This window comes from Nymphaea colorata, chromosome 5 (assembly GCF_008831285.2).
Source record: "Nymphaea colorata isolate Beijing-Zhang1983 chromosome 5, ASM883128v2, whole genome shotgun sequence".
Lineage (NCBI taxonomy): Eukaryota > Viridiplantae > Streptophyta > Magnoliopsida > Nymphaeales > Nymphaeaceae > Nymphaea > Nymphaea colorata.
Window position 1 is genome coordinate 15,865,505 of NC_045142.1, and position 25,608 is coordinate 15,891,112.

General features: G+C 40.5%; 1 protein-coding gene across 1 annotated transcript; it reads right to left on the minus strand.

Annotated features, from left to right (window-relative positions):
- Positions 1-1,185: 1,185 nt before the first annotated feature.
- LOC116255210 (cyclin-A2-4-like) lies at positions 1,186-25,372 on the minus strand. The gene is given in 12 exon segments (XM_031630993.2): positions 1,186-1,379; positions 1,505-1,586; positions 1,761-1,924; positions 2,002-2,152; positions 2,235-2,268; positions 2,375-2,451; positions 2,942-3,017; positions 3,785-3,918; positions 10,000-10,092; positions 12,457-12,599; positions 24,482-24,534; positions 25,092-25,372. Coding segments are annotated over 11 exon segments (1,263 nt in total). The 3' UTR covers positions 1,186-1,379; positions 1,505-1,529.
- Between the last annotated feature and the right edge of the window lie 236 nt (positions 25,373-25,608).

Here is a 25,608-nt window from a genome sequence, read left to right on the forward strand (position 1 = left end):
TGGTTGAAAAAAGGGATCCAGAGCTTCTATCTGAATTTTTTTCTCTTCCCAAACCTGTTCCCATAAACTTAAGTGCAAGCTTATGTGCAAAGATTGATTGGCAATTACTTTCTTCATTTTTTTCCCCTTCACAAAAGTCAAGGGAACTGAAGATCAGTTTCAATCCAAAAAATTCCCATGCGTGTCTAAGTGTCTTTTTGCAGTGTCAGTATGGCGACATGGGTACGAGGGTCTTACTGACGTACACATGTGACTTTAGGACAAGATGGGTTTTCCCTCATCCGCTGGCGCTTTAAGTGTAAAAGGTGTACAAAATCAATAGTTCATGTTGTTCTCCAATGTGGTTACTTTGAGGCCGTGTGGAGATGGGTTGTTGGCAGGTTTAATAAGAAATGAGTCCCATGACAAGGCCCTCAAATAGAGTTTGAACTATGGATGAGTAATAGGTTGAGGAAATCCAGGATGGTCCTTTTTCATGTGACGCATTGTGAAATTCCCCACTGCAAGTTCAGGTTGTTCGGGAAAGAAGCAATTTTTATGCTCATGTACAATTTGAATAAACGGGAGAGTAAACTCTTTTTATGTTTCAACACCTATACATTAAACAAGCAGGGCCCAGTGCATGACATCAATGTTACACTTTGAATGGGCACGTTGCAATGAGACGTTGGAAGAACTGAGAGAAGATGAAAAAGCTTTTGAGAAGTAGAACCAAAGCTTTATCATGCTTCCTTTGTGGAGAAGTCTTGATTTACAAATTTGGGCAAAGAGAGGGTAAAAGGAGTGCAGTTAGTGAAGTAGAACCAAAGCTTTGGACTACAAACTTTTTCCTGCAACCAACGGGTCCCCACTCCCCAGACATACTAAATGTGGTACAGAGATTAAGTTTGGCCTTTTGATATTATACCAACGTAAACCAAGAGAACCAACATGGTTATGGGTGGATCAGTACGTCAAAGAAGAGAAGATAGTCCAGTAGAGACAATTCTGAACAAGGGGAAAAAGAAGGGTTCTTGAACAATTTTTTCTCATATATGCATGCAATGATACAGAATTATTTTTTCCGGACCGCCAAAACAAAACCTCAACTGTTCAGTGGACTGTCACACAATTTTGTGACCGGAAGAGATTAGAATTAACAGTTAAACATACACAAATGATTACGGGCAGTCAGAGCTACTGAGAAGAGTAGCAACAGAATCGCTACCCAGAAAGCTGGGATAATGTTAGTAACTCTAGCTTGAAATACAGTGGTTGCCACCCGCATATCTTTCTTCATGGTCCACAATGGATGGACCAACCTATGTTCACGACACACAGGAAAAGGTAGCACACTGTCATTCATATCAGTATTCCTGGATCTTTGTCAAATGAAGCAGCTGCATGCATGAATTACAGCAGAAAGTTAGAACAGATTATGTACGGATCTTAGAGCACACAAGCAGTATTGAACAAGGTCGGAAGAGAATAAGAGACGAATTGTTCTCTGAAACAAACAGCTTACCGGTCAGTGGCTTAAGAAAATAATCTCACAGAAAAAGTGTATCAACTGGTTTTGGGAACGATAGAGCAGCCACTGACTTGAACTGCCACCATAAAAAGAGATAATATTTCAAGATAAATTCATGACTACTCTTACCTACGCAAGCAAATTTTCTAATTAGCAGACCTATTTCATTACCCATTGAACCAGGTGAAGGGTTGAATAGACACAATAGCACTCAGAAATCTAGTTGCATCTAGCAGATTCCAAGACATACCTTTTGTTGGCTGTATTTCTCCCTTATTGCTTTCAGAGAGAGATTTGTAGTGGCATCCTCCTTGGCGTCCATTTGTATACGATGAATTTCAAGCACAGCAGTTTTTAGCTCCAAAGCTTTGTAATTGGTGTAATGCTCCAGGGTTGGATTCTATAGAACAAACCCCACGGTGAGGAAGCATCAAAAGGTGATGACATGGAAAAATTTACGGAAAGAAGAGACAAGATTGAAGAAAGAAGAGACCGGTGTGACATTTGATCCAGCGTCCATTTAGCTAGAAATACAGCAGATGCAGCTATACGAGAAGGGAAGAATTTCAGGAACCCATAATCAAGCAATGTAAGTTCTGCTAGATAATTTGCCAAGAACTCCAATGAAAAGTCTCGATCCATCTGAACAAGGGAATACACTTCAACAAATAAGACCCACAGTAAACTTTGGTGGGAAGTTCCAAATTTGAAAATGCAACAGTACCTTGTACGAAGCTTGGGCTGCTCGCAGAAACCTCCTGCAGAAGTCACCACAAAGCAAGAGGTTCTTCTCAATTCAAGAAGTTCATTGCTCAAATAGATAAGAAAAGCAACTGCTGCTGACACCAGAAAAAGATTCATTACCTGAGAAATGTCTTTGTAGTAGGTGCAGTCAATTCAAAGCGCAAATGGTCCAAGACATCAATCTCCATCTTTAGGACCTAAAGCATTTCCATAAGAGTGAGGGACCCAGTAAAACTGCCATGATGTGATGATGTAAGGATTGGTGGACGCTTGTTTATATCTAACAAAGAATAACTTGCTAACAAGTGCAGAAATGGTGATTGTGCTGACCAATTTGGAAATTTATCAGCAACCTGAGAAACAGCTGCTTCCTACATCAATCCACCATTTAACGATTTACTTATGGAGATTATTAACCTAAAAGGGGACTTCATTATCTGAATTCCATGTAGACAGTTGCTCCTTACTAAGCTAATTTTCCATGTTTCAAGATTGCAATTTCAAAGGGTTTTTGTTCATAGGCAGCTGGTCCTCATTAGGATGAAGGCTTTAAAAAAAAGCAACCATATAAAAGCAGTTGCTTTTAGAAAAATTTGCAAACTTGCGTAGACAGCCCAGATCTGTACAAGAGTGTTAAAAAAAAAAAGGCAAAAGAAACAAGTGCGAAGTAAAGATCTTCAGAAGTACCTGTTCCCTATTGTATGTGTTGTCTGTAATCAAACAGAAGTCCTCTGCACGAGGTGCACATATCTCTTCATACTTCCTGCAGACCAAGCAAATCAAAGCATTGGTGAGGTGCGAATGCTATTGACGGTATGAAAAATCGATGGTTTATGTGGTCAAATGGTGCTTAAGCTTACCCAATGCTCCTTGGGCAACCTAGACAAATTTGGGCACCTAACTTAGTGGTTCTAAGTAGCGAAACCACCAAGTTTACCTACACCCTCTCCTGGTGCACTTAGGTATAATGTGGTTAAATGGTGCTTAAGCTTGCCCAAGGCTCCTTGGGCAACCTAGGCAAATTTGGGCACCTAACTTAATGATTATAAGTAGCCAAAGCACCAAGTTTCCCTACACCCTCTCCTGTTGCACTTAGATACCAACATTGTGTCTATCCTTGGTCCTGTTTTTTGGAAAAATAGGGGTGCCCTTGAAAGGGTAAAGTTTATTTCTGCATCATGCAAAGGAGCTAAAATCCCATCAAATTTTCCTTCTCTCTCTCTGCCTGCAAGTGAAAGTTAGATCCAACTAGGAAGGGCTTGTAACCATAAAACCCACACAAGCCAGTCAAACAAGTCTTTGAAGTAATGTTTTCTTACACATCAAGGAGTAAAAAATTGGCCACGTTTCAAATGTTGGAGCTATGCAATGTACCTTAATGAAAGACCTTGCAAAAGAAGCCTCCATTGTAATACCAAGGGCTCACACTAGACAACAACATTTATGCAGACTGCAGTGGGTAGGAACCTCATCAACATAGATAAGAAGCCAAGCAAGAAAAGGATAAAATACTTGCGGCAAAGTGCTTACGATGCAATAAACATGCACGTAATGTCAACTAGCTATAGCATCTTTCTTTCAATTGGATTTCCAAAAAGGAACCGATCAATGTAGAAGACAGTCAGATATAGAGTATCTGGAACCAGTCTATACTCCTCACATACCTGTGAAAAAAAAACACATAATGTTTTGCAAGATCATTGTAGAAACATGAACACAGAGAAAGAGAATACGAGGAGCACGATGTAATGTGGAAAAACCCTCAACAAGAGGGAAAAAACCACGGATGAGGAGGAGTTGGTGCCCAATAGCCGCCAGACTCTCTCTCTCTTAAGATTTTCATTCACTCAATAAGGATTAGGGTTACACGACTTAAGTAATGCCCAACAAGGGCTACAAGCTGGATCGGGTATGGATCCGGACCCAGTCCTCAGACTCGTCTAACATACTTCAACACTCTCCCTCAAGTTGGGCATACATATCAAACATGCCCAACTTGGATACATTTCTTTCGAATGGAGTCGAGGATAGAGCCTTCGTCAGAACATCGGCAGTTTGGTCTTCAGACTTCATGTAGGGAAGGACTAACTCTTTAGCATCAATCCTTTCACGAATGAAGTGACGATCAATCTCAACATGCTTTGTTCTATCGTGTAAAACAGGTTGTTGGCTAAATTGATTGCAGACTTTTATCACAGTACATCTTCATAGGTCCTTCAATCTCTATTCCAATATCAGTCAGCAATATTTTCAACCATAGTAACTCTGACACTCCCATAGCAACGGCTCCATATTCTACCTCTGCACTAGATCGAGAACATACATCCTGTCTCTTGCTCCTCCATACGACAAGGTTTTCCCCCAGATAAACACAATACCCTGTAGTAGACCGTCTGGTATCAGCACAACCTGCCCAGTCTGCATCGGAATACCCCTCGATCTCTACAGTCTCTTGTTTTATATACAAGAGTCCATTGTCAGGATTTCTCTTCAAGTAACATAACACTTTGTCCACAAGTTTCAGATGAGCATCAGTAGGTGCATGCATGAATTGACACAATACACTTACCGCAAAAGTGATGTCTGGTCTAGTGAGGGTAAGATAAATCAACTTCCCAACCAGACGTTGATATCTTCCTTTAGCTTCTTCACAAAGCAACTATCCATCTCTAAGACTCAACTTGTGCCGAGTGTCAAGAGGGGTAGAAGCAGGTCTACACCCCAATTTACCAGTCTCTTCCAACAGGTCTAATGTGTATTTCCTTTGGTTTAGCACGAGGCCGGTGCTAGACCTAGCAATCTCAATACCAAGATCCTTGAGGTCAAATTCCGTAGCCAGTAACCCTTTTAACTTTATGATCTCCTCCTCATCATTTCCTGTGACAATCATGTCATCCACATAGACAAGTAAGAGAGTGACTCTGCCCTCCTTCTTCTTCACAAATAGAGTGTGGTCTCCATTCCCTTGATTGTACCCATGATGTTGCATCACACGTCTCAGTCGTTCAAACCATGCTCTGGGTGACTGCTTGAGGCCATATAAGGACTTTTTCAGCTTACAGCATTTCTCTAGTTCTTCATATCCTGGAGGCATACACATATATACTTTTTCTTTGAGGTCACCATTAAGGAAAGCATTCGTAACATCTAGTTGGTACATCTTCCACTCCTTCATCACAGCTAGGGATATAACAACTCTGACTGTCTTCATTTTCGCAACAGGAGCAAAGGTCTCCAAGTAATCAATCCCATATTTTTGGCTAAACCCTTTGGCCACAAGACGAGCTTTATACCTTTCAACACTCCCATCTGGTTTGTACTTGATGGTATACACCCATTTGAATCCAGCCAAGTGAGCCGCCTCAGAAATCTTCATAACCTTCCATGTCATGTTTCTTCTCAAGGCTTCCATTTCTTCTTTCATAGCATCAGCCCACTTGGAGTCACTTTGAGCTTCAACAACGATTCTGAGAATCACAGCCAAAGAAAGAGAAGATACAAAACACTTGTAATCCTTTCCCAGTTTAGAATAAGATACAAAATTACCAATCGGGTGTTGAGTACATGACCTGAAAACCTTTCTTAGGGCAATGGGAAGATCTTCATTTTTCTTTTCAACCTCATCTTGAGTCTTCAAGGTTGGACTTGGTTCATCAAGGGAAGGAATGTCATTGGGATTGGAAGTAGATCTCGCACCATAAGTCACCTCCTCTGTCCGAGCACCTCGTCTAGAGTAGACCTGTCAAAACAAACGATGGTCTTTCTTCTCAGTTCCACTATCACCCCTTCCTCCTTCTCAGGCGCATCAACAACTGTGATAGGTTCTGCTTTCCTGTAGTCCAAAAAATCTGTAAATTGAATCTCCTGACTCTAAGAATACTCTTCTCTAACAACAGACTTTTCCCCCTGAAAAGAATTCTCACCAAAGTAAGAGGCATGTTCCAAGAAGGTAACATCCCTTGTAACATAAACTCGACCAGTGGTGGGATCAAGACATTTGTATCCTTTCTGAGTAGGTGAATACCCAACAAACACACCTTTGATAGATCGATGATCAAGTTTCTTAACATTGGGACTGTGATTATGAATAAAACACACACAGCCAAACACACAAGGAGGGAGGAGAAATAGTTGACGACTTTCGGGAAGTAAAGAATGAGGAGTCCTACCATTCAACACACGACTGAGCATGCGATTGATGAGATATGCACTAGTAAGAACTGCATCACCCCAATAGTGTTTGGAAATGTTTCTCTGAAACAGAAGGGCCCTGGTGACATCAAGAAGCTGGCGATTTTTCTTTTCAGCCACCCCATTTTATGGGGGAGTATAACTACAGGACGTCTCATGAGCAATCCCCCTTTTTCGAAGAAAATCCTCAACAGACTGACACATATACTCACGGGCATTATCAGACCGGAAGGTTTTAATAGTTCTACCATATTGAGTGTGCACAAGAAGAATGAAGGTATCTATGACATTAGGTACCTCACTGCGATCTTTTAACAAGTACACAAAGGTGGTCTGAGAGAAATCATCAATAAAAGTTATAAAATATTGAAAACCTTGATGGGTATGAACCCCCGAAGGCCCCCACACATCAGAGTGAACCAAGGAAAAAGCTTCATTAACACAACTAGTTGAAATAGGGTACGAAACCCTCACATGTTTGGCAAAATGACAAACTTCACACGAAATCAAAGACAAATTCAGAGAGGAACATAAATATGGAAACAACTGTTTCAAAATCCCAAAAGGTAAATGCCCAAGGCGTTCATGCCAGTACAAGAAGGACTGAAGACAATCTTCTCTTTGCTTTTCTGTCTTGCTGATCGCTGTCATAAGAGCTGTGGCCACACGTATGGGAAGACGATATAAGCCATCAGACGTCAAACCAATCCCAATCCTCTTCCCTGTCACCAAGTCCTGCAAAACACAACGATTGGCAGAAAAGATGAGTTCACAGTTCAGATCTTTAGTAAGTCTACTAACTGACAAGAGATTTAAGGGAAATTGGGGAACATGTAATGCTCCCCGCACATGAAATTTGTCCAATAAGGACAGAGTCCCTTCGCCTGCCACAGAGGTAGAGGAACCATCTGCGAGAGATACACGTTCCCTTCCCGAAGACAACTTATACTCATGAAACAATTTAGGGTTACCTGTCATATGGTGAGTAGCACCACTATCCACAATCTATTCCCCCACAGAGGAGTTACCTGTATCACCAATAACTGCAAGAGCATGATTAGCCTTTGTCTCATCTGATGTTTTGACCTGGTTGACATCAATCCGGCCCAAGTAAGCCCTCAGTTCACGAATCTAGTCAGCAGAAATGGAGACTTTTTCTCCATTGGGTTTGGGCACCTCAGACGCAGGCGTCTTCCCAATAGGAGATCTCCCTTTGTGCTCCTTCTTCTCTGGATGAAGATCCCAACAGTAATCTACAGTATGACCAGTCTTCTTGCAGTGAGTGCATCTACAAAGAGATCTAGTAGGGCCTTCAGAACCACGACTCACAAGAGCAGATCTCTCATGAAGATCCCTCTTGCCCTTAGTTGTAACAAGCCTTCATTGTTCTTCAGCTTCAATACAAGCGTACACATCTTCAATGCTGGACACCTCTCCTGAATTCAGAATCTGGCTTCTAACACCTTCAAACTCATCATTCAAGCCAGCTAGAAAGAGGAACACCCTGTTTTCCCATTCCTTAGCAACATAAAGTGCCTAATCCTGGGGACAATGCGAAGGAACATCAGAATGATAGTCAAGCTCGTCCCACTTGGCTTTCAAAGCCCCATAATAATCTGCGACAGATGAGTTCCCTTGCCGAAGTCCATAGACAGTTTTCATTATTTGGTACATTCGAATAGCCTTTTTCTTCTGCCCATACATCTGCTCTAAGATCACCCACATGTCTCTTGCAGTCTTCTTCCGAAGAATAAGAGGTTGAATGTCAGCGGAAACAGAGTTGACAATCCAAGTTTTCACCTGATTATCCTCAAGAAACCAAGTGTCCCACACACCACTTGTCTTTGTTGGTTCAGGGTTCCTTCCATCGATAAAGGCTATCCGACCGTGCCCAACAATGCCCATAGTCATAGCAGTCGACCATGAGAAATAGTTCTCCTTTGTAAGGCGAAGAGTAATGACCTGAATGGGAACATTCTCAGATCTATAAGCCCCGAGTTCAGTTTGATTGGTGCTGACGGTCGATGAGGAAGAGGCTGCCATAATCACAGATAGTCCAACAGGAGGCACAGGCAGCGATAAAACAAGAGAGGCACCAGTGACAACGGAGGGCACCAACGGGCAGCAATATTCCTTAGATAGAATCACAAGAACGAGAGAGGCACCGGTGACAACAGAAGAGAGGCACCGGTGACAACGGAGGGCACCAATGGGCAGCAATATTCCTTAGATAGAATCACAAGAACGAGAGATAATCAAGTTCTATCTAGAAAGGAACGATAAAGAGAGAGAGGTAATATCTTCACCGGATTCTCAATCAACCCCAAGAGTGAACGGAATGTCGATTGGGGGAAACGATCGTCGATGTCACCCTACGGAAGCGGTTCCTTCTCTCTCTCAGGCTGCAATCTCCCATGAGTAGAGGTTGCGCAACACGTTCTCCTTGCTGGAATCAAGATTCAAGAGGCAAAACCAGCAAGAATCAAGGTATAGAAGTGAATAGGAAATCAACTTCGAGATGAGGAAAGCCTTCACCCGTAAGACCAATTTAACCCCGGTCTTTTGTAATGAAAGAGGGATGAGATCGTCGGAGCGCCGGTGGATGTTGAGGCAATCCTCAAGTTATGCTCCTCTCCTCCTTCACGTCCTCTACCAAGCCATGGACCAGCCACCTCTCATTGCACGGTAGGCGCCAAAAATAGCAAGAAGATGTAATCAAAGATCAACCAAGCAAGATATTGTAGCTAAAAAGGCAGATGCACTTCACCGGATTTGCAAAAGACCCCTAGGAAGTGACGTGAATAGGGGGGGGGGAGCAAGCTTAGGAAGCGCTTAAGCACGCGTGTCTTCCTTCTTCTCCGGGTCCCAAAAAGCGGTGACACAGAAGCTATCGTCAGGGAGCAGTCGACGACGCAAAAGAGCGATGGCAGAGTCACGGTAGCAAGGGCACAAAGGACGACGACGCAAGAGACAACGGCGACGGCGCAAGGGCGACGACGCAAGAGTGATGGCAACGGCGACGGCACAGGGGCGACGGCGCAAAGGGTGACACCGGTGGCGGTAGCAGCAGCAGCGGTGGGTGCAGCGGCGGCGGCAGCAGCAGTGGCGACGGGTGAAGAGGGAAACTCCACGATCACCAAAAAAGTCCCAAACTCGTGGACTCTGATACAATGTAGAAACACGAACACAGAGAAAGAGAATACGAGGAGCACGATGTAACGTGGAAAAACCCTCAACAAGAGGAAAAAAACCACAGATGAGGAGGAGCTGGTGCCCACTAGCCGCCAGACTCTCTCTCTCTTAAGATTTTCATTCACTCAATAAGGATTAGGGTTACACGACTTAAGTAATGCCCAACAAGGGCTACAAGCTGGATCAGGTATGGATTCAGACCCGATCCCCAGACTCGTCTAACATACTTCAACAATCATGACCTGAAGGTCTGGATGTAGAAAAAATGCCCTTCACAGGCAAAAAAGTTCATAAAATCAAATAAAAAAGAAACTGCCGACATGCATAAAGACACATATGGAGTAAGAGAGAGAGAGATCAACCTCAACAAGCCAGTCTATAAGGATTGCCCGCATAGCTGGAGAAATATCTTGTTGAACCATACTCATGTAATTATGGGATGGCTTGCGCTTCAACTAGAGATATAACAATATGTCAATACTGATCAAGAAACCAGATGGCATCAAAGCTAGGGGTGGGCATCGGGCCAGGCCGGGCCGGCGGCCCGGCCTGCTAAAACCCGGCCCGGCGGCCCGGCCTGCTAAAACCCGGCCCGGCGGCCCGACCTGCTAAAACCCGGCCCGGCGGCCCGACCTGCTAAAACCCGGCCCGGCGGCCCGGCTTGCGAGAACGGGGAGAGCGACGGGAAGAGGGGAGAGGGGGAGGCGAGAAGAGGGGAGAGAGGGAGACGGGAAAGGGGGACGAGAGCAGAGAAGACGGTAGAGGGGGAGATGGGAAACAGGAGAGGAACCAGAGGGGAGCGGGAGAGGGAACCAGAGGGAGAGGGGGAGACGGGAGAGGGAGAGGGAGAAAGGAAGGGGGAGGGAGAGGGAGAAAGGAAGGGGGAGGGAGCGGGGGAGAGGGGGAGACGGGAGAGGGAGAGGGAGAAAGGAAGGGGGAGGGAGCGGGGAGAGGGAACCAGAGGGGAGACGGGAGCGGAGAAGACGGGAGACGGAAGAGGGAACCAGAGGGGAGCGGGAGAGGGAACAAGAGGGGGAGACGGGAGAGGGAACCAGCGCGTAGACGGGAGAGGGAATGAGGGGGAGACGGGAGAGGGAAGCAGAGGGGAGACGGGAGAGGTAACGAGGGGGAGTGGGAGCAGAGAGGGAGAGGGAACCTGGTGGGGTCACACCACCGAGGGCCGTCACGAGGCTGCTCCAACACCGGCGATGCGCCAGGATATGGCCGCTCGAAGGTAGGCACGTAACAGAACTAGAGGGGGGAGAGGGTGCAGAGAGGGAACCAGAGGGGGACGGGAAGGGAGAGAGAGAAGAGGGAGAGGGAACCAGAGGGGAGCGGGAGAGGGGAGACAAGAGAGGGAACCAGAGGGGAGAAGACGGGAGACGGAGAAGACGAGAGACGGGAGAGGGAACCAGAGGGGAGCGGGAGAGGGAGTCGGGCCTGGCGGGCCGCCGCCGGGCCACCCTCTTGGGCCCAGGCCCGGCCCGGGACTGCTGCCGGGCTGGCTTATCGGGCCCGGGCCCGGCCCGGGCCAGGTTTTCCCCGGCCCAGGCCCGGACCAGGTTTTCCCCGGCCCAGGCCCGGACCAGGTTTTCCCCGGCCCAGGCCCGGGCCCAATCAAGCCGGGCCGGGCCGGCGGCGGCCCGGCCCGACGCCCAGGCCTAATCAAAGCTAAGAAAAACAAATTTAACAATATGACATAATTCATCAATGAAATCATCAGTTCAACCTCTGTTTGTGCATGTGCATGTGAGTGCGTGCAAGCTGCACAGCTTTGGTGCTGTTTATTGTGCTTGAAACAAAGGTGTTCTAGCACTACTGTATTGCCTCACTAAATCTTGCTTCTCGTGAGAAAACCATTCAATATATCCATGCTTATAGCTATCAATACTATTTCATCTCAGTATAAAAAGGAGTCAAAGCCAAAATATTGACTATATTCTCAAATATCTTGTTCTGATATCATGGTCTGTTGCATGCTGAAAGGGAAAGCTGCATCCGAACAATCAAAATCACCTTTCCAAAATAGATGATCAGTCTATTTTGAGCTATTTTAGCACTGGTCGTCCTTTTATGCCATTTGTGGGATTTATGGGATTAGCCTCACAAAACCTATTTGGAAGATTCAATATATGCAAACCAGAGATTGAATTTTTCCTTCAACAGTTTTTGAACATTAGAAGCCAACCTTTTCCATTCTTTCTCCCTCTCAACCATCTAGAAGTTTTTTAGTTTTCTAAATTCTATGAAAATTGATACATGATGGATTATTCTTCTTGCTGCACGTCAAGAAGCAAAAATTAGGAAAGTTGTCTACACATCAACCAAAGGACATCCCCACACACCTTGGATCCTTCATTTCAAAGTTCAAACACAAAAACAAATCATTTTAACATTCCTGCAGTTAATTCAGTCATCAAAGTCTCATTGTTGACAGGATTTGGCAGCAGGATTGGCAGAATTACAGTATCCTTAACTGAGACTGTTCAGTTAGAATACCGCAACAGCCACCTATTCAGCCTGTAAACGAAAATCTCATCTACGAAAGAATCTGCTGTTCTGTCTAACTAGTCCTTTTATTAGATAGTTGACCTATTCCACAAAATAAAGAAGTGTGTGCTCTATAGCATAACTGAAATGATACAGCATGCCATTTTAATGTTTTAACATATGCATATGTCCTTACAGAACTAAAATGCTTCTATTGTTTAGTATACAGAAAAAGATAAAAGTCTGTCTATCCTCCAGGCAAAGTTAACTGTCTGAAAGGCACATTACAGGATCAGGGATTCTATTAGATATAGGTCTTGCCACAACACTGACCTCAGCCTCCTGTAATAAGCATAGATCTGTGAGGCATAAAGGCTACACATATGAGGATCCTTATGGTCAACATCAATATCTATAATGTGCATGGCAGTTGAATTTTGGAGTTCCATGTCAACATGATTGACTGCATCGCCTGATTAAAACACTGAAACATTCATTATCACGATTACAGAAAATATTGTCCACCAATCATCTAATTCTACTATAAGACAATAATCCAAAAACTAGAATTGACTACCATAAACAAATAAGGAGGCCATTTTATTGAAGGAAAATGTTTTAGTATTGGCAAAAAAGTTTCAAAAAAATTGTGTGCCCTTGCCTAAATCTTAAAAATATGTAAAATCTTTTCCATGGCATAACTTTTACAATAATAATTGGTTTTTCCTTAAAACAATGAGGCAAAGCTTTTCCCTCCAAAAAGAGGGAATTTTTTTTTACCAAACTTTCACATGCAAAATTAGGCTAATGTAACACTAATTGTAAGTAAAAAATTAAGCAAAAGTTTCAACCTCTTTTTGGAGGCAAAAGGTTTTGCCTCATTTTTAAAGCGAAAAGAGATATTGTCATAAAAGTTTTATCATGGCAAGAATTTTGACAATGCTTAATAGTTGTAGGCAAAATCAGAGGGACCAAAAATTCCTTTTTTTTTTTCATTCTAGTTAGCGGTGTGTGTGGTATTATCAATGTGGTAGAAGATGTTGTGCTCGACTCGGCTCGTGTTCACCCCTACTTGCAAAGTCTATATTTTACCTGAATTGATTGAGTTAAGACTTTTAGACAGCTTTAGTTAGAGTCGTGTAGGCATCTTTCAGTCTTTCAAAGTTGTTCATATTCAGTTGCCATCCACCATAGGTCCAGTTTAGAAAGCACAAATTTCAAAGTAGGTATTATTTTAGTTGTTTCCTGTTTCATGTAGTAGAGATCGGTTTCAGTTCTACAATGAGAAGTCTATCATCTGGCAGGAAAGGGTTATGAAGCCTTAATTTGAACTTTTCAAATGCTGAGAATAAACCTTTATTCATAATGAAATAGAATGTTGACAAAGATGGAATAAGTCGCCACATGAACCATTCGCGGTAACAATAAACCATTCAATCTGAACTAACAAACAATCAACCAGAGCTCAACCCTGAACTAATGCTAACTACTCTTTAGATTCCAACTCCAATGCAAGGGTTTCAACTTGCGAAATCGAAGCAACTAGAAGTCAAGATAACGCAATAGTTAGTATGTCTAATAAAGTGAATAAAGTCCAAGACAAGGAAAAGCAATAATTATTATGTCTAATAAAGTGAATAAACCTATTCCTAGTTACACAACATTCCTTCTTAGCACTAATTGATGTAAAAGATATTATAAAATATCATATAGCAAAATTAAATGATGACCAAAACTACACCTAAAAAGACACAACTTATGAAAATACCTCTAAACTGAAGGAAGGTCGTGCAGATCAAAGGCCTAGCTCTCTGACCCGCATAACAGAAGTGCAAGATACTGCTGCAATAAATGCAATCTGTAATTTTCAGGCAGATTCTGTAATTTGCCTGAAACAGATGGTTACCAGTCTCAAAAACCAATGAGAAGGAAGGTTTGAATGCTGACACTTCTAGCAATCAGTTACATTTTCAGAACTTGAAAATCAGTTGTGTTTTATAAAAAATATCTGCATTATGGTACAGAGAACAAATACAATTATGTAATTTTCTGTAAATCAGAATGCAGAATGGGCATTAAATTCATATTAAATGACATCAAATTTTCATCAAAATTGATCTCTGGAATATACGCATATTGACCTGGCTGCTTTTAAAATTTCATCACGAAATTCTCTTATTTGCCGTATGCAAAATCTATTCTCCACTTAATGTAGCACTCTGGCGGATCACACATTCAAATTAAAACAGCATAATACATGCCCTAAAAATCTATGATGAAAAATGTTTAGGATATAATGTAGGGATCATTTGGTGGGCCAGCATATGTCAATGAGGAATTCCAGACATTATGGCTATCTTAATGTAAATATCTGGTTAAGCGATTGCATTTTGGGATATCACGTCATTTTATATGGTATGAGGTATTTTTATAATGTATAGACACCTATACGCAATTACGGATTCTTTGATGGATTGAATCCGAAATTGCTCATAATATAAAAGGTAGTGGTCCCTAGGGTCATGCAGGGAGTTGAAACATCGTTTTCTAGGGTTGTCTCTTCCCCATCTGAGAGAAACCACACGCGCTCACGCACAGACCCTGGAAGATCCTAGACATCATCGTCCACTTGTTCGAATGGATTCAGGTATGCTTCCGCTACAGTTAAAGTTTTGATTCAGTGATTTAGCATGAACGAGATCCTGCTTTAGGGCATATTCATTTGTTTGTATATGCATGAGGAAATCTCCCATCAATTGGTATCAGAGTCTATGTTTATTGCTGAATCATTGGATTTTATGGGTTAATTGTTGAAGCATCCGTACAATTTTGGATGAACTTTGTGCGTTCTTTCTCTTCATCTCTTCTACTTTCTTTTTTCCCCTATCCGTTGCCAGTGGGTTGCTGGCGGGGGACGGTGGTGGTTTCATGCTCTCCCTCCCGCACCGTACGGACGGTCGATCGAGCCCTTCGAATCCTATGGACACCGCGTTTCTCCTTCTTCCCGTCGAAGTTCGACCTTGCTACCATTGTCTCTCCGGGCGACCAGAGCCCTTCTTCTCCATGGGAGCCAAGTCGTTGAAGCACTGCCTCTGGTGGCTCATCGTCCTTGCAATCGCCGCGCTTGTCGTGGCCACCGTTGTCTTCACCATCGGTCTCACTCTCTCACCACAATGGTCAGCCGAAGAGGAATAGGGAGGGGCATGCCAAACGGTGAAACCGCTCGCGCGGTAAGCGGTCAGACCCGGGTCCGGTCTGACACGGGTCGGGTCATGTCAGACACGATCCAGATCCATAAGAATTAATTTTTTTTTGCCGCCTACCACGTTAAGAATTTCGGATCCGGGTCGGGTCATGTCAGACCCACCCCATATCCATACGGCTTAAATTTTGAAAATAGAGTTCTTTTTTGTCAAACCGATTCTCAAGAGAATCAAACCAGTTCATTCGTTTTAAGATCGATTCAATTCGATTCAGAACCGGCTCGTATTTTTTGGAGCCGATTCAATTCAAATTTAAAACGGTTCTTACCGATTCAGACCCTTTTCAAACCGATTCAGTTGATTTTTAGACCGATTCAGGGCTTTTCAGACCGGTTCATTCAGTTTTAAAACCGATTTTAGTCATTTTTTAACCGGTTCAATGGGTTTCAGAATCGATTTGGTCTATTTTTGATCGGTTCGGTCTATTTTTAAACCAGTTCAGCCCTATTTAGGGACATGTGGGTGTTTTAGTTGCGGTTTAAGAATGATACGAGCCATTTTAAGGCGAATTCAGTGGTTCTTAACCCACTTAAGCACAATTATGGTACCGGTTTATAAAATTTTGGACTCTTTTGAGCCTATTTCATTGAACCATTTGGTTTTGAATTCAATGTAAGACAATTTTGTATGTAAATTTTAATATATGTATCATGTTTTGCATATTATTAAAATTGTGAGTGTACCTTAGATGAATATTTAGACTATGAATCTAATCTTTGGTCATGTCTATTGTTCAAAATGAGTAGATTTATACTTTATGTCACCAAAGCGACCTCTGTTGTAGGAATTCGCATGTTTCGAATATTAGATGATAGTATACTTAATCCATGCAGGTAATGATCAACCCAAAGGAGGATTGTTGCTTGGTCAGGTTTAAGCATACATGGCAATGAATATGTGATAATTTTTAGGTTTCCTTGTGAATAGTGAGTCAATCCAAAGATGAGTTCGTTATTTTCCAGGGCTAATTATCTATATTCACTGTCGACCAAGAATACCACTTGCAGTTAATATTTCAATCCAAAGATTGGATATTAATGTTGCACCGGTACTTTGTGATTGAATTTAGGCCATTGTATTTAAATTCATTTATATTTGTTATTTCATTTATGTACATATATTGATTGTGAGCATGTTTGATATTTTTTGCTCTTTGTACAGTGAGTTATACTTCCCTGATATCTGCGAATTTGAGTACTATTCCTGAGTTAAATGGTTCAAATTTTAAGTATTGGAAAGAAATTGTTATGACTGTTGGGTTGCATGGATTTAGACCTTGCATTTAGGGAGTCGTCCCCACCTGAGTTAACAGATGAAAGTTCTCATGAGGATAAGCAGAACTTTGAATGATGGGAGCACTCAAACCGTATGTATCTAATGATAATGAAGAAATAAATTCCAAAAAACTTTAGGGGTTCAATTACTGAAAAGGCTAGTGCCAAGACATTTTTTGAAGAAATTGAAAAACATTTTGCTAAAAACGAAAAGGCTGAAACAAGTACTCTTTTGTGTAAACTTGTGACGCTGAAATATAAAGGCAAGGGGAACATACGAGAGCACATTATGAAAATATCTCATCTTGCTTCAAAACTACATGCACTAGGTCTGAAATTACCTGAAGATTTCATAATGCATATGGTTCTCCTTTCTCTTCCACCACAGTATAGACTGTTTAAAATTAGTTATAACTATCAGAAGAAGAAACAGACTCTTAATGAGCTCATTTCGCACTGTGTGGATGAAGAGGAGAGATTGAAGCATGATAAGATAAGAGTGTTTACTTGGCTACTACGCCTAAAAATAAAAAAAAAGACTATTAAGGAAGTTGTAGTTGGCAATTCATCCATTAAGAAATAGAAGAAGCACAAGAAAGACAAATTAGACTGCTTCTTTTGCAAGGGTATGAAGAAGGATTATACCAAGTATCACACATGTCATGATTGAAAGGTACACTTCTCACTTTGGTTTCTTCTGAGGTTAATTTAATTTCAGTACCCCGACACACTTGGTGGGTAGATTCGGGTGCTACTACTCACATAAATGTTTCTATGCAGCGCTACCTAAATTGTCGGACGCCAAATGATGCTGAAAGATTCGACTATGTGAGCGATGGCAAGAAGGCGAAGGTTGATGCTATAACAGATTTTCAGTTATTGTCAAAGACTGTATGTTATTTAAATTTGACAGAAACTTATGTAGTACCGTCTTTTAGACGGAATTTGATTTCTATTTTTTTATTGGACAAATTTGGTTATTATTGTTTCATTGAAGGTAGTAAATTTAAGTTGTTTCTGCACTCCAATTTGATTGCCACTGGTTCTTTGTCTGGTAGCGATAACCTCTATTTGCTTGATACGATTGCTTCATATCATGAAACATTGCATGTTACGTCTAGTGGTACTAAAAGAAAATTAGCAAATGAGAATTCTGCTATGTTGTGGCATAGGCGCTTTGGACATATCTCTGAAAAGAGGATCAAAAGGCTTATGTAGAATGAAATTCTTGAATCCTTTGATTTTGCAGACTTTAATATTTGCGTTGAATGTATAAAAAGAAAACAAACAAACATTAAGAGAACATGTGCAACTAGAGCTTCAGACGTCTTAAAACTGATTCATACATATGTTTGTGGTCTATTCCCTTCGACTTGTTGGAATGAACAACAATATTTTAACACGTTCATAGACGACTATTCTCGTTATGGTTACCTGTATTTGATTCATGATAAGTCTCAATCCTTAGATGTTTTCAAATCATTTAAAGCTGAAATTGATAATTAATTAGGCAAAATGATTAAAGCCGTTAGATCTGACCGTGGTGGTGAATACTATAGTAGATTTTATGGATCATGTGAACAACATCCAGGCCCTTTCTTTGAGTATTTAGAGGAATGCAGTATAGTCCCTCAATACACAATGCTGGGTTCTCCCAAAATGAATGGTGTAGCTGAGAGACGAAATCAGACTCTTATGGATATGGTGAGAAGTATGATAAAGCATTCTACCTTACCGGAGTCCCTCCGGAGAGAGACATTAAAGACTGCAGCTTATATTATCAATAGAATGCCATCAAAAGCAGTACCGAAAACCCCATATGAATTATGAACAAGCAAAATGCCTAGTATGAAGCACTTTCATATTTGGGGATGTCCAGCTGAAGCAAGGTCATATAAACCAAATGAAAGAAAACTGGACTCTATGACGATTAGCTGTTATTTTGTTGGATATTTCTGAAAGATCAATGAGTTATAAGTTTTATAATTCAACCAGTAAGTCTTTCTTTGAAACGAGAAATGACAATTTCTTTGAAGATATTGAGTTTAGGGGAGGTGATCAGGTTAAAAGCATTGTCTTTGAAGATGGACCTGAGTCTACTCATACAGATGTTGTAAGCAATAGTCAGGTCTTCATTCCTGCAATTGTTCCATCAACATATTCAGAAGAAGACAATGATGATAGTCTCCCTATTCAAACCATTGAAAAACAAACTCAACAACCTCAAGAAAATCAGGTAGAGGTGCCACTGAGGAGATCCACTAGAGAGAGGACAAGCACAATTTCAAATGATTTTGTCTATCACCAAGAACATGATGTTGATATGGGCTTAATAGAGGATGATCCTATTAACCTCCAGCAAGCGATAAAGAGTTCTAAATCTCCTAAGTGAATAGATGCCATGAATGAAGAAATAAAGTCTATGATAGATAATGACATATGAGACGTTGTTTCCTTGTCTGAAGGTATGAAACCCATTGATTGTAAATGGATATTTAAAACCAAAAGGAATTCATTAGGAAGCATCGAAAAGTGTAAGGCATGTCTTGTCACAAAGGGCTTTACTCAAAAGGAATGCATTGATTATACAAAGATTTTCTCTCTAGCTTCGTCGAAAGACTCTTTCAGGACCATAATGGCACTTGTGGCTCATTTTGACTTAGATGTGCATCAGATAGATGTAAAGAGCGTTTTTAAATGGAGACATTGATGAAACGATATATATGGTGCAATCAGAAAACTTTGTTTTAGGAGATGCAAAGAAAATAGTCTGCAAACTCAAGAAATCTATCTATGGGCTAAAACAAACTTTCCGTCAGTGGTATTACAAATTTAATCAAGTTATAGTTTCATTTGGTTTCGAGACTAATATGGTTGATGAATGTGTATACCAAAAGTTCAGTGGAGGTAAATTTATCTTTCTGGTTTTATATGTCGATGATATATTGCTGGCAAGTAATGATGTGGGTATATTGCATGAAACTAAGAAATTTTTATCAACAAAGTTTGATATGAAGGATCTTGGTGATGCATCTTTTGTATTGGGGATCCGGATATTTTGAGATTGTTCTCGGGATATTGTTGGATTATCACAAAAGTCCTACATTGCTAAGGTGCTTTAGCGATATAGCATGAAAGATTGCAAACCAGGAGATACTCCAGTTGCTAGAGGAGACAAGTTTAGTCTAAAATAGTGCCCTAAAAGTGAACTTGAATATAAATAAGTGGAAAAGATTCCTATTCGTCTGTTGTGAGAAGCCTTATGTATGTTCAGGTTTGTACTCGTCCAGATATTGCATTTATCGTTGGAATGTTAGGCAAATACTTAAGTAGTCCTGGTATGGATAATTGAAAAGCAGCCAAAAGAGTATTCAGATATTTACAAAGAACAAAAGATTTTATGCTCACATACAAGAAGTCAGACCAGTTGGAGATCATTGGGTATTCAGATTCTGACTTTGCTGGGTGCCAAGACAGTAGAAAGTCTACTTCAGGCTATGTATTTCTATTGGATGGAAGAGCTATCTCATGAAAAAGTGTCAAGCAAACACTAGTAGCTACTTCAACCATGACAATAGAATTCATAGCATGTTACGAGGCATCTAATCATGCCTTGTGGTTGCAGAATTTTGTCACAGAGCTGCGCATTATGAATGGTGTAGAAAGACCACTAAAGTTATTGTGTGACAATAATTCAGCAGTCATGTACTCCAATAACAGCTGCAGTTTGTCAAAGTCAAAGCACATCGACATTAAGTTTTTGGCTATTAAAGAGAAAATACAGAATGGTCAGGAGTCTTTAGAGCATATTAGGACAAACTCTATGATTGCGGATCCGCTTACTAAAGGTTTAACACCTAAGGTTTTTCACGAACATGTTGTTTGTATGGGGGTTTTATCCTTGGATGATGTGCTGGTTTAGTGGGAGTTTGTATTTTATTTGCTCTTATGTATAGACACATATTTAGTTTTTTGCATAATATAGTTTAAAGTTCTTTGGTTTCATTCTGTGTTCGTGTTTTTGATATCCATAAGGTTTTAAAGTAGAACGAGTTGAGAATAGACATGTTGTAATCACATTACATGTAATTCTCATGCTATATATCCATACTAGATCTATGTCATTGATTATGTCAACATTTGTGATCATTGAAGGTTTAGCTGATTTCAATATAGCGAAAGCTGTTTTGGTTCTATGTTGATATGATCATGGACGAGATTGATGAAAATGACGTTTAATAAGATAGCAATTATGAGCTTCTAAGGTTTTATGTAATGTCTGAATGTATAAAGACATATTTGGCCCAAGTGGAAGATTGTAAGGATTATTTGGTGGGCCGACATATGTCAATAAGGAATTTCATACATTATGACTATCTTAATATAAATATCCGGTTAAGTGATTGCATTTTGGAATATCACGTCATTTTATATAGTATGAGGTATTTTTATAATGTATAGATACCTATATGCAATTATGGATTATTTGATGGATTGAATCCGAAATTGCTCATAATATAAAAGGTAGTGGTCCCTGGGGTCGTGTAGGGAGTTGAAACATCGTTTTCTAGGGTTGTCTTTTTCCCATCTGAGAGAAACCACACGCGCTCACACACAGACCCTGGAAGATCCTACTGCAAGATCATCGTCTACCTGTTCAGATGGATTCAGGTACGCTTCCGCTACAGTTAAAGTTTTGATTCAGTGATTTAGCATGAACGAGATCCTGCTTTAGAGCATATTCATTTGTTTGTATATGCATGAGGAAATCTCCCATCAATAAAACCTACAACCACCTAAGTTGTATTCTAGTGCATCTCTTCATGCAAGAGAACAAGACATATACATTAATATATATAAGAAAATATAACTAATCTATCAATCCCAAACTAAAATATGAAAGCAACAAAATGTCATTTAATTACTGTGTAGTACAAGTATGCATGAAATGCATGATCCATGATGTGAGATGTATGTTGTGTAATCTAAGCATGTTTGGGACATGAATTACTTGATAAAATACATAATTAATACATATGTACCATATGATATTAATATAAGACAATGCATGTTGATGTTGATGCATGGGTTTGTGCATGGATTATGTTGATGACATTGATGAGTACCTAGTCAATGATGACATGACGGTACGAAACTTGTTTAGGTATATGAGATAATGTCATATGCTATATGAATGATGATGATGTATGTGTGTCTAACATGATGTGCTATGCTATGGATGCATGTGCTTGTATATGCATGCACATGAATGATGTTGGATGCATATACAGATGCAAAGAGGATGTGGATGGATAGACTGCACAACTACATGAGATGCATGAAGTAAAATGGATGATATACATGCATATGGTGCCTTCATGCATAAATGATGGTGGGTGACATATCTTGGATGTTATGAACGTTGAATGGGCACATGACACCTACTTGCGCTATGACATGTCAATGTACATTATTATGTTAATGTGTGAGTATGATATTTATATTCTCCACATCAATATTATTAACTAAGTTAAAGAAGGGGAAAAATTGAAATGAACAAAATAATAAAAAAATTAAGACCTTTCTAAAGTTGACATAATTTAGAGGATTTCTAGATTGGTGTCAATCCCAATCAACTTCTTTTACTAATTAGGAGAATTTCCTAAGACCTACGGATTAGGGATAACTTCTTTTATAAATTAATTTTCTAAAATTTTCTCTTTAACTAACTTGATTTACTCAAATTGTAGAGCTCCAAGAAATTAGCAATGTTCCTCACCTAGAGGTTAACTTGTAGCTGGTGTGAATTCTAGGCTCCAAAGTACTTCCACTAACTTCTAAAACCAAGAACCCCAATAATTTAGCAAACCTCCAAAAAAAATCTGACATAAAAAAATGACAATTTCCTAATATTAATTTTCTAAACTATCGCTAACATTTTCACCTCATGACCAATCTGCCCCTGCCTTCACTGGCCGCCACATTCATGGTAGACAACCTAATGGACTAGAAAGTCACGGTGAATGGCTGAAATCCAGCAAGGATTCCAGTGATGCATGCAATGGAAGCTAAAATTCTAGTTATCATATCCAATGTATAATCATAATATTATGCATGACAATCTGCATTTTCTATGAATGAATAATGACAAACAAACAAATAAATAGATGTCAAAAGCTGGAATCAAAGATAACAGAAATGAAACTAATCAAAATTAAATGAGAAAACTAAATGTATAAAACCTAATTCAGCCCAGCCCGAAAAACCTAGAAAAAAACTGTCGATAAAGCAGCTTGCTTAGATTGTTAAAATTAACAGATTGCAGAACCTAAAACTATTCTAAGTCACTGATTTATAGAAATTCTCAAAATCAGTATGTTATTTTGTAAAAAACAAAAAAATAACAATAGTAGATAAGTACCAGATTAGCAATTACTGATGAGGGAGACCACCAGCGGCAGCTAAGGTGCCATTGGTACAATCTTCTCCTTCTTGTTCGTTTTGCATAGAATAGTTAATATACAAAAATAATGAAATCTAACTCATCCTATACCTAAAACTTGACAAAAACCAATGAAACTGAAAAGTAAACTTAATAAGTGAAAGCAACACTTGGAAAGACAACAAGGGCTCGTTGGAGCTACATGTGTAGCTGACAGGTCCTCTTGCAAGAAGTTCATAGGTCTGCAATAACCAAAAAGTAAACCTATGAAAACAAGTAATGAACCAAGAGAAGTAAGCTGAAAAACATAAAGACAATAGAAATAAGCTAGAGTCTAGACTCGAACCCTAGAAGAAGATATAAGAAAAAGAACATCCACTGGTTTGGTGCTCCGATGCTAGTAGATAAGACATGATTCCTATAGTATGCAGCTCGGTAGCTCGATGTTCCTGACAAGTCAAACACCATAGATGAGGTCCTTGCAGTCCCAACAACTCACATGTGAGAGGAGGGAGGGGGTGGGGGGGGGGGGGAGGGTGGAAAAGATGAGAGGTGAAGTGCTAACAATGTGAACCAGAGTTGCACATACAGAAGGGGCGATGTGAACCCAACTTTCACGTAAGGTTCTCCCCACCACCTATTGCAAATATGCAAAAACCAACACCCAAAATAAAGAAAAATACACCGGAGATAAAACAAAAAACAAAAAAGAAAAACTTTCTTAGTAAAAGAATAACTTGATGTTGAGAACCATCTTTCACCAACCCTGAGGAAGGGAAAAAGAAGACCTAGAGCTTTATCCAAAGATAACATTTTTCCTCAAAGGCACCTCTTTGTTATGGGAGAAAATTCATAATTAATTTTCACTTTACACAAAGCACCTCACAAAAATTCAAAAATTGGTCAAAACATCAAAATTTTACCATATATGATTCTACCCTACATTGAACCAAGTTTTGGGCTATATTACATACGGAATCTTCAATGCATATGGACTTAGTGCTTAATTCAAGACTTAGATCTGATTCTGGATCTATTTTGGCTCCTTATATTTAGAGTTGGGTCCAGATCTCTTATGCTGCTGTTTCATTGTACCAAATATGCAACGTTTCTCCCAATTTAGCCTTATTTTACATAATTAAAAGAAGTTCTTATTAACAAAAGCAATGTTGCTTTTAACAATTAAAACATGGACGAATTCATTCTAAATGATATAAAATTGTGATGTACTTTGTGCATTATAAATATTACCATGCTTAAACATTGCTCGTCCTCGAGCATGAAGAAAAGTAAAAAAAAAAAGAAGCAAATAATGCAAGAAGGCAAACTAAATGAAAAATATCTAATGTACAAAGACCTAACTAGCATAACTCACTCTCATAGGAACCCGTTAGCCTGCGACTAACAGAGAAAAGCAACTCACGCACTCTGTTCCAGTGAAAGCCAGCTTCCACTGAAATCTCTAATATTTCATTGATGATTAGGTTTAACGCACTAACAAACTTATACACTTCAACTCTTTAGATTGGGGTGGGTTTATTATCCCTAATATCCACCCAATCTGTCATTCTACTGAATTATACTGAAATGGATCCTTGCTTGACCCACAAGGTCCAATCCCTAACAATACTCCCCCTTTACAAGACACCTTGTCCTCAAGGTGTAAATTCTGGAAAACGAGACTGTATGTCTTCTACTAACTCCCAGGATGCTGGCGGTCCTCATAAGTGTTCCACTCGATGAGCCATTAAGTCTGTAGCTGCTTCCCCTATCTTACCCTTCAAGTTCCCAACATAAGGTAGGGATATAGGGCTGCTCGTTCAGTTAGTTCAGGAGCAGCTCTGGTCTCCATGCTTATGGGTGGATTGAAGCAAGGTCTCAACTTTGAAATGTGAAACACTAGACAGATTAAATTCCCCGTAGGCATCTCAAGTTCATAGGCCACAGAACCTATCCTCATTTTAATTTGGTATGGGCCAACAAACCTTGGTGCGAGCTTGCCACTGACCTTCTTCACTGCTGAGCTCATTCCATGGATAGGGCGGCGAAGCAAGACCCATTCTCCTTCCTTCAACTGAAAATCTCGGTGCCTCCTGTTATACTGTATCACCATGTGGTTTCGGGCGGTAGCTAAGTGCTGTTTGAGATCTTTGAGGACTGCATCCCTGCACCACGACTGAACATCTACATCTTCCTCCCTTGTTGTTCCTGGTTGGTATCTTCTTAGATCAGGAGGGGGGAATTCATAGACAGCTTCGAAGGGCATGATCCCTGTAGAAGAGTGCCAACTAGTGTTGTAAGCATATTCAGCCCAAGTCAGATAGTTTGCCCATAGTTTTGGACGTTGTCTGGGGAAGCATCTGAGGTAAGTTTCAAAACTTTTGTTCACTATCTCTGTCTGCCCATCCGATTGCAGGTGATAGGCTGACATCTGCAGTTAAAGCCTTGAAGTTGGAAGTATTTATTTCAAAATGAGATCAGAAAAAGGGAGTCTCAATCACT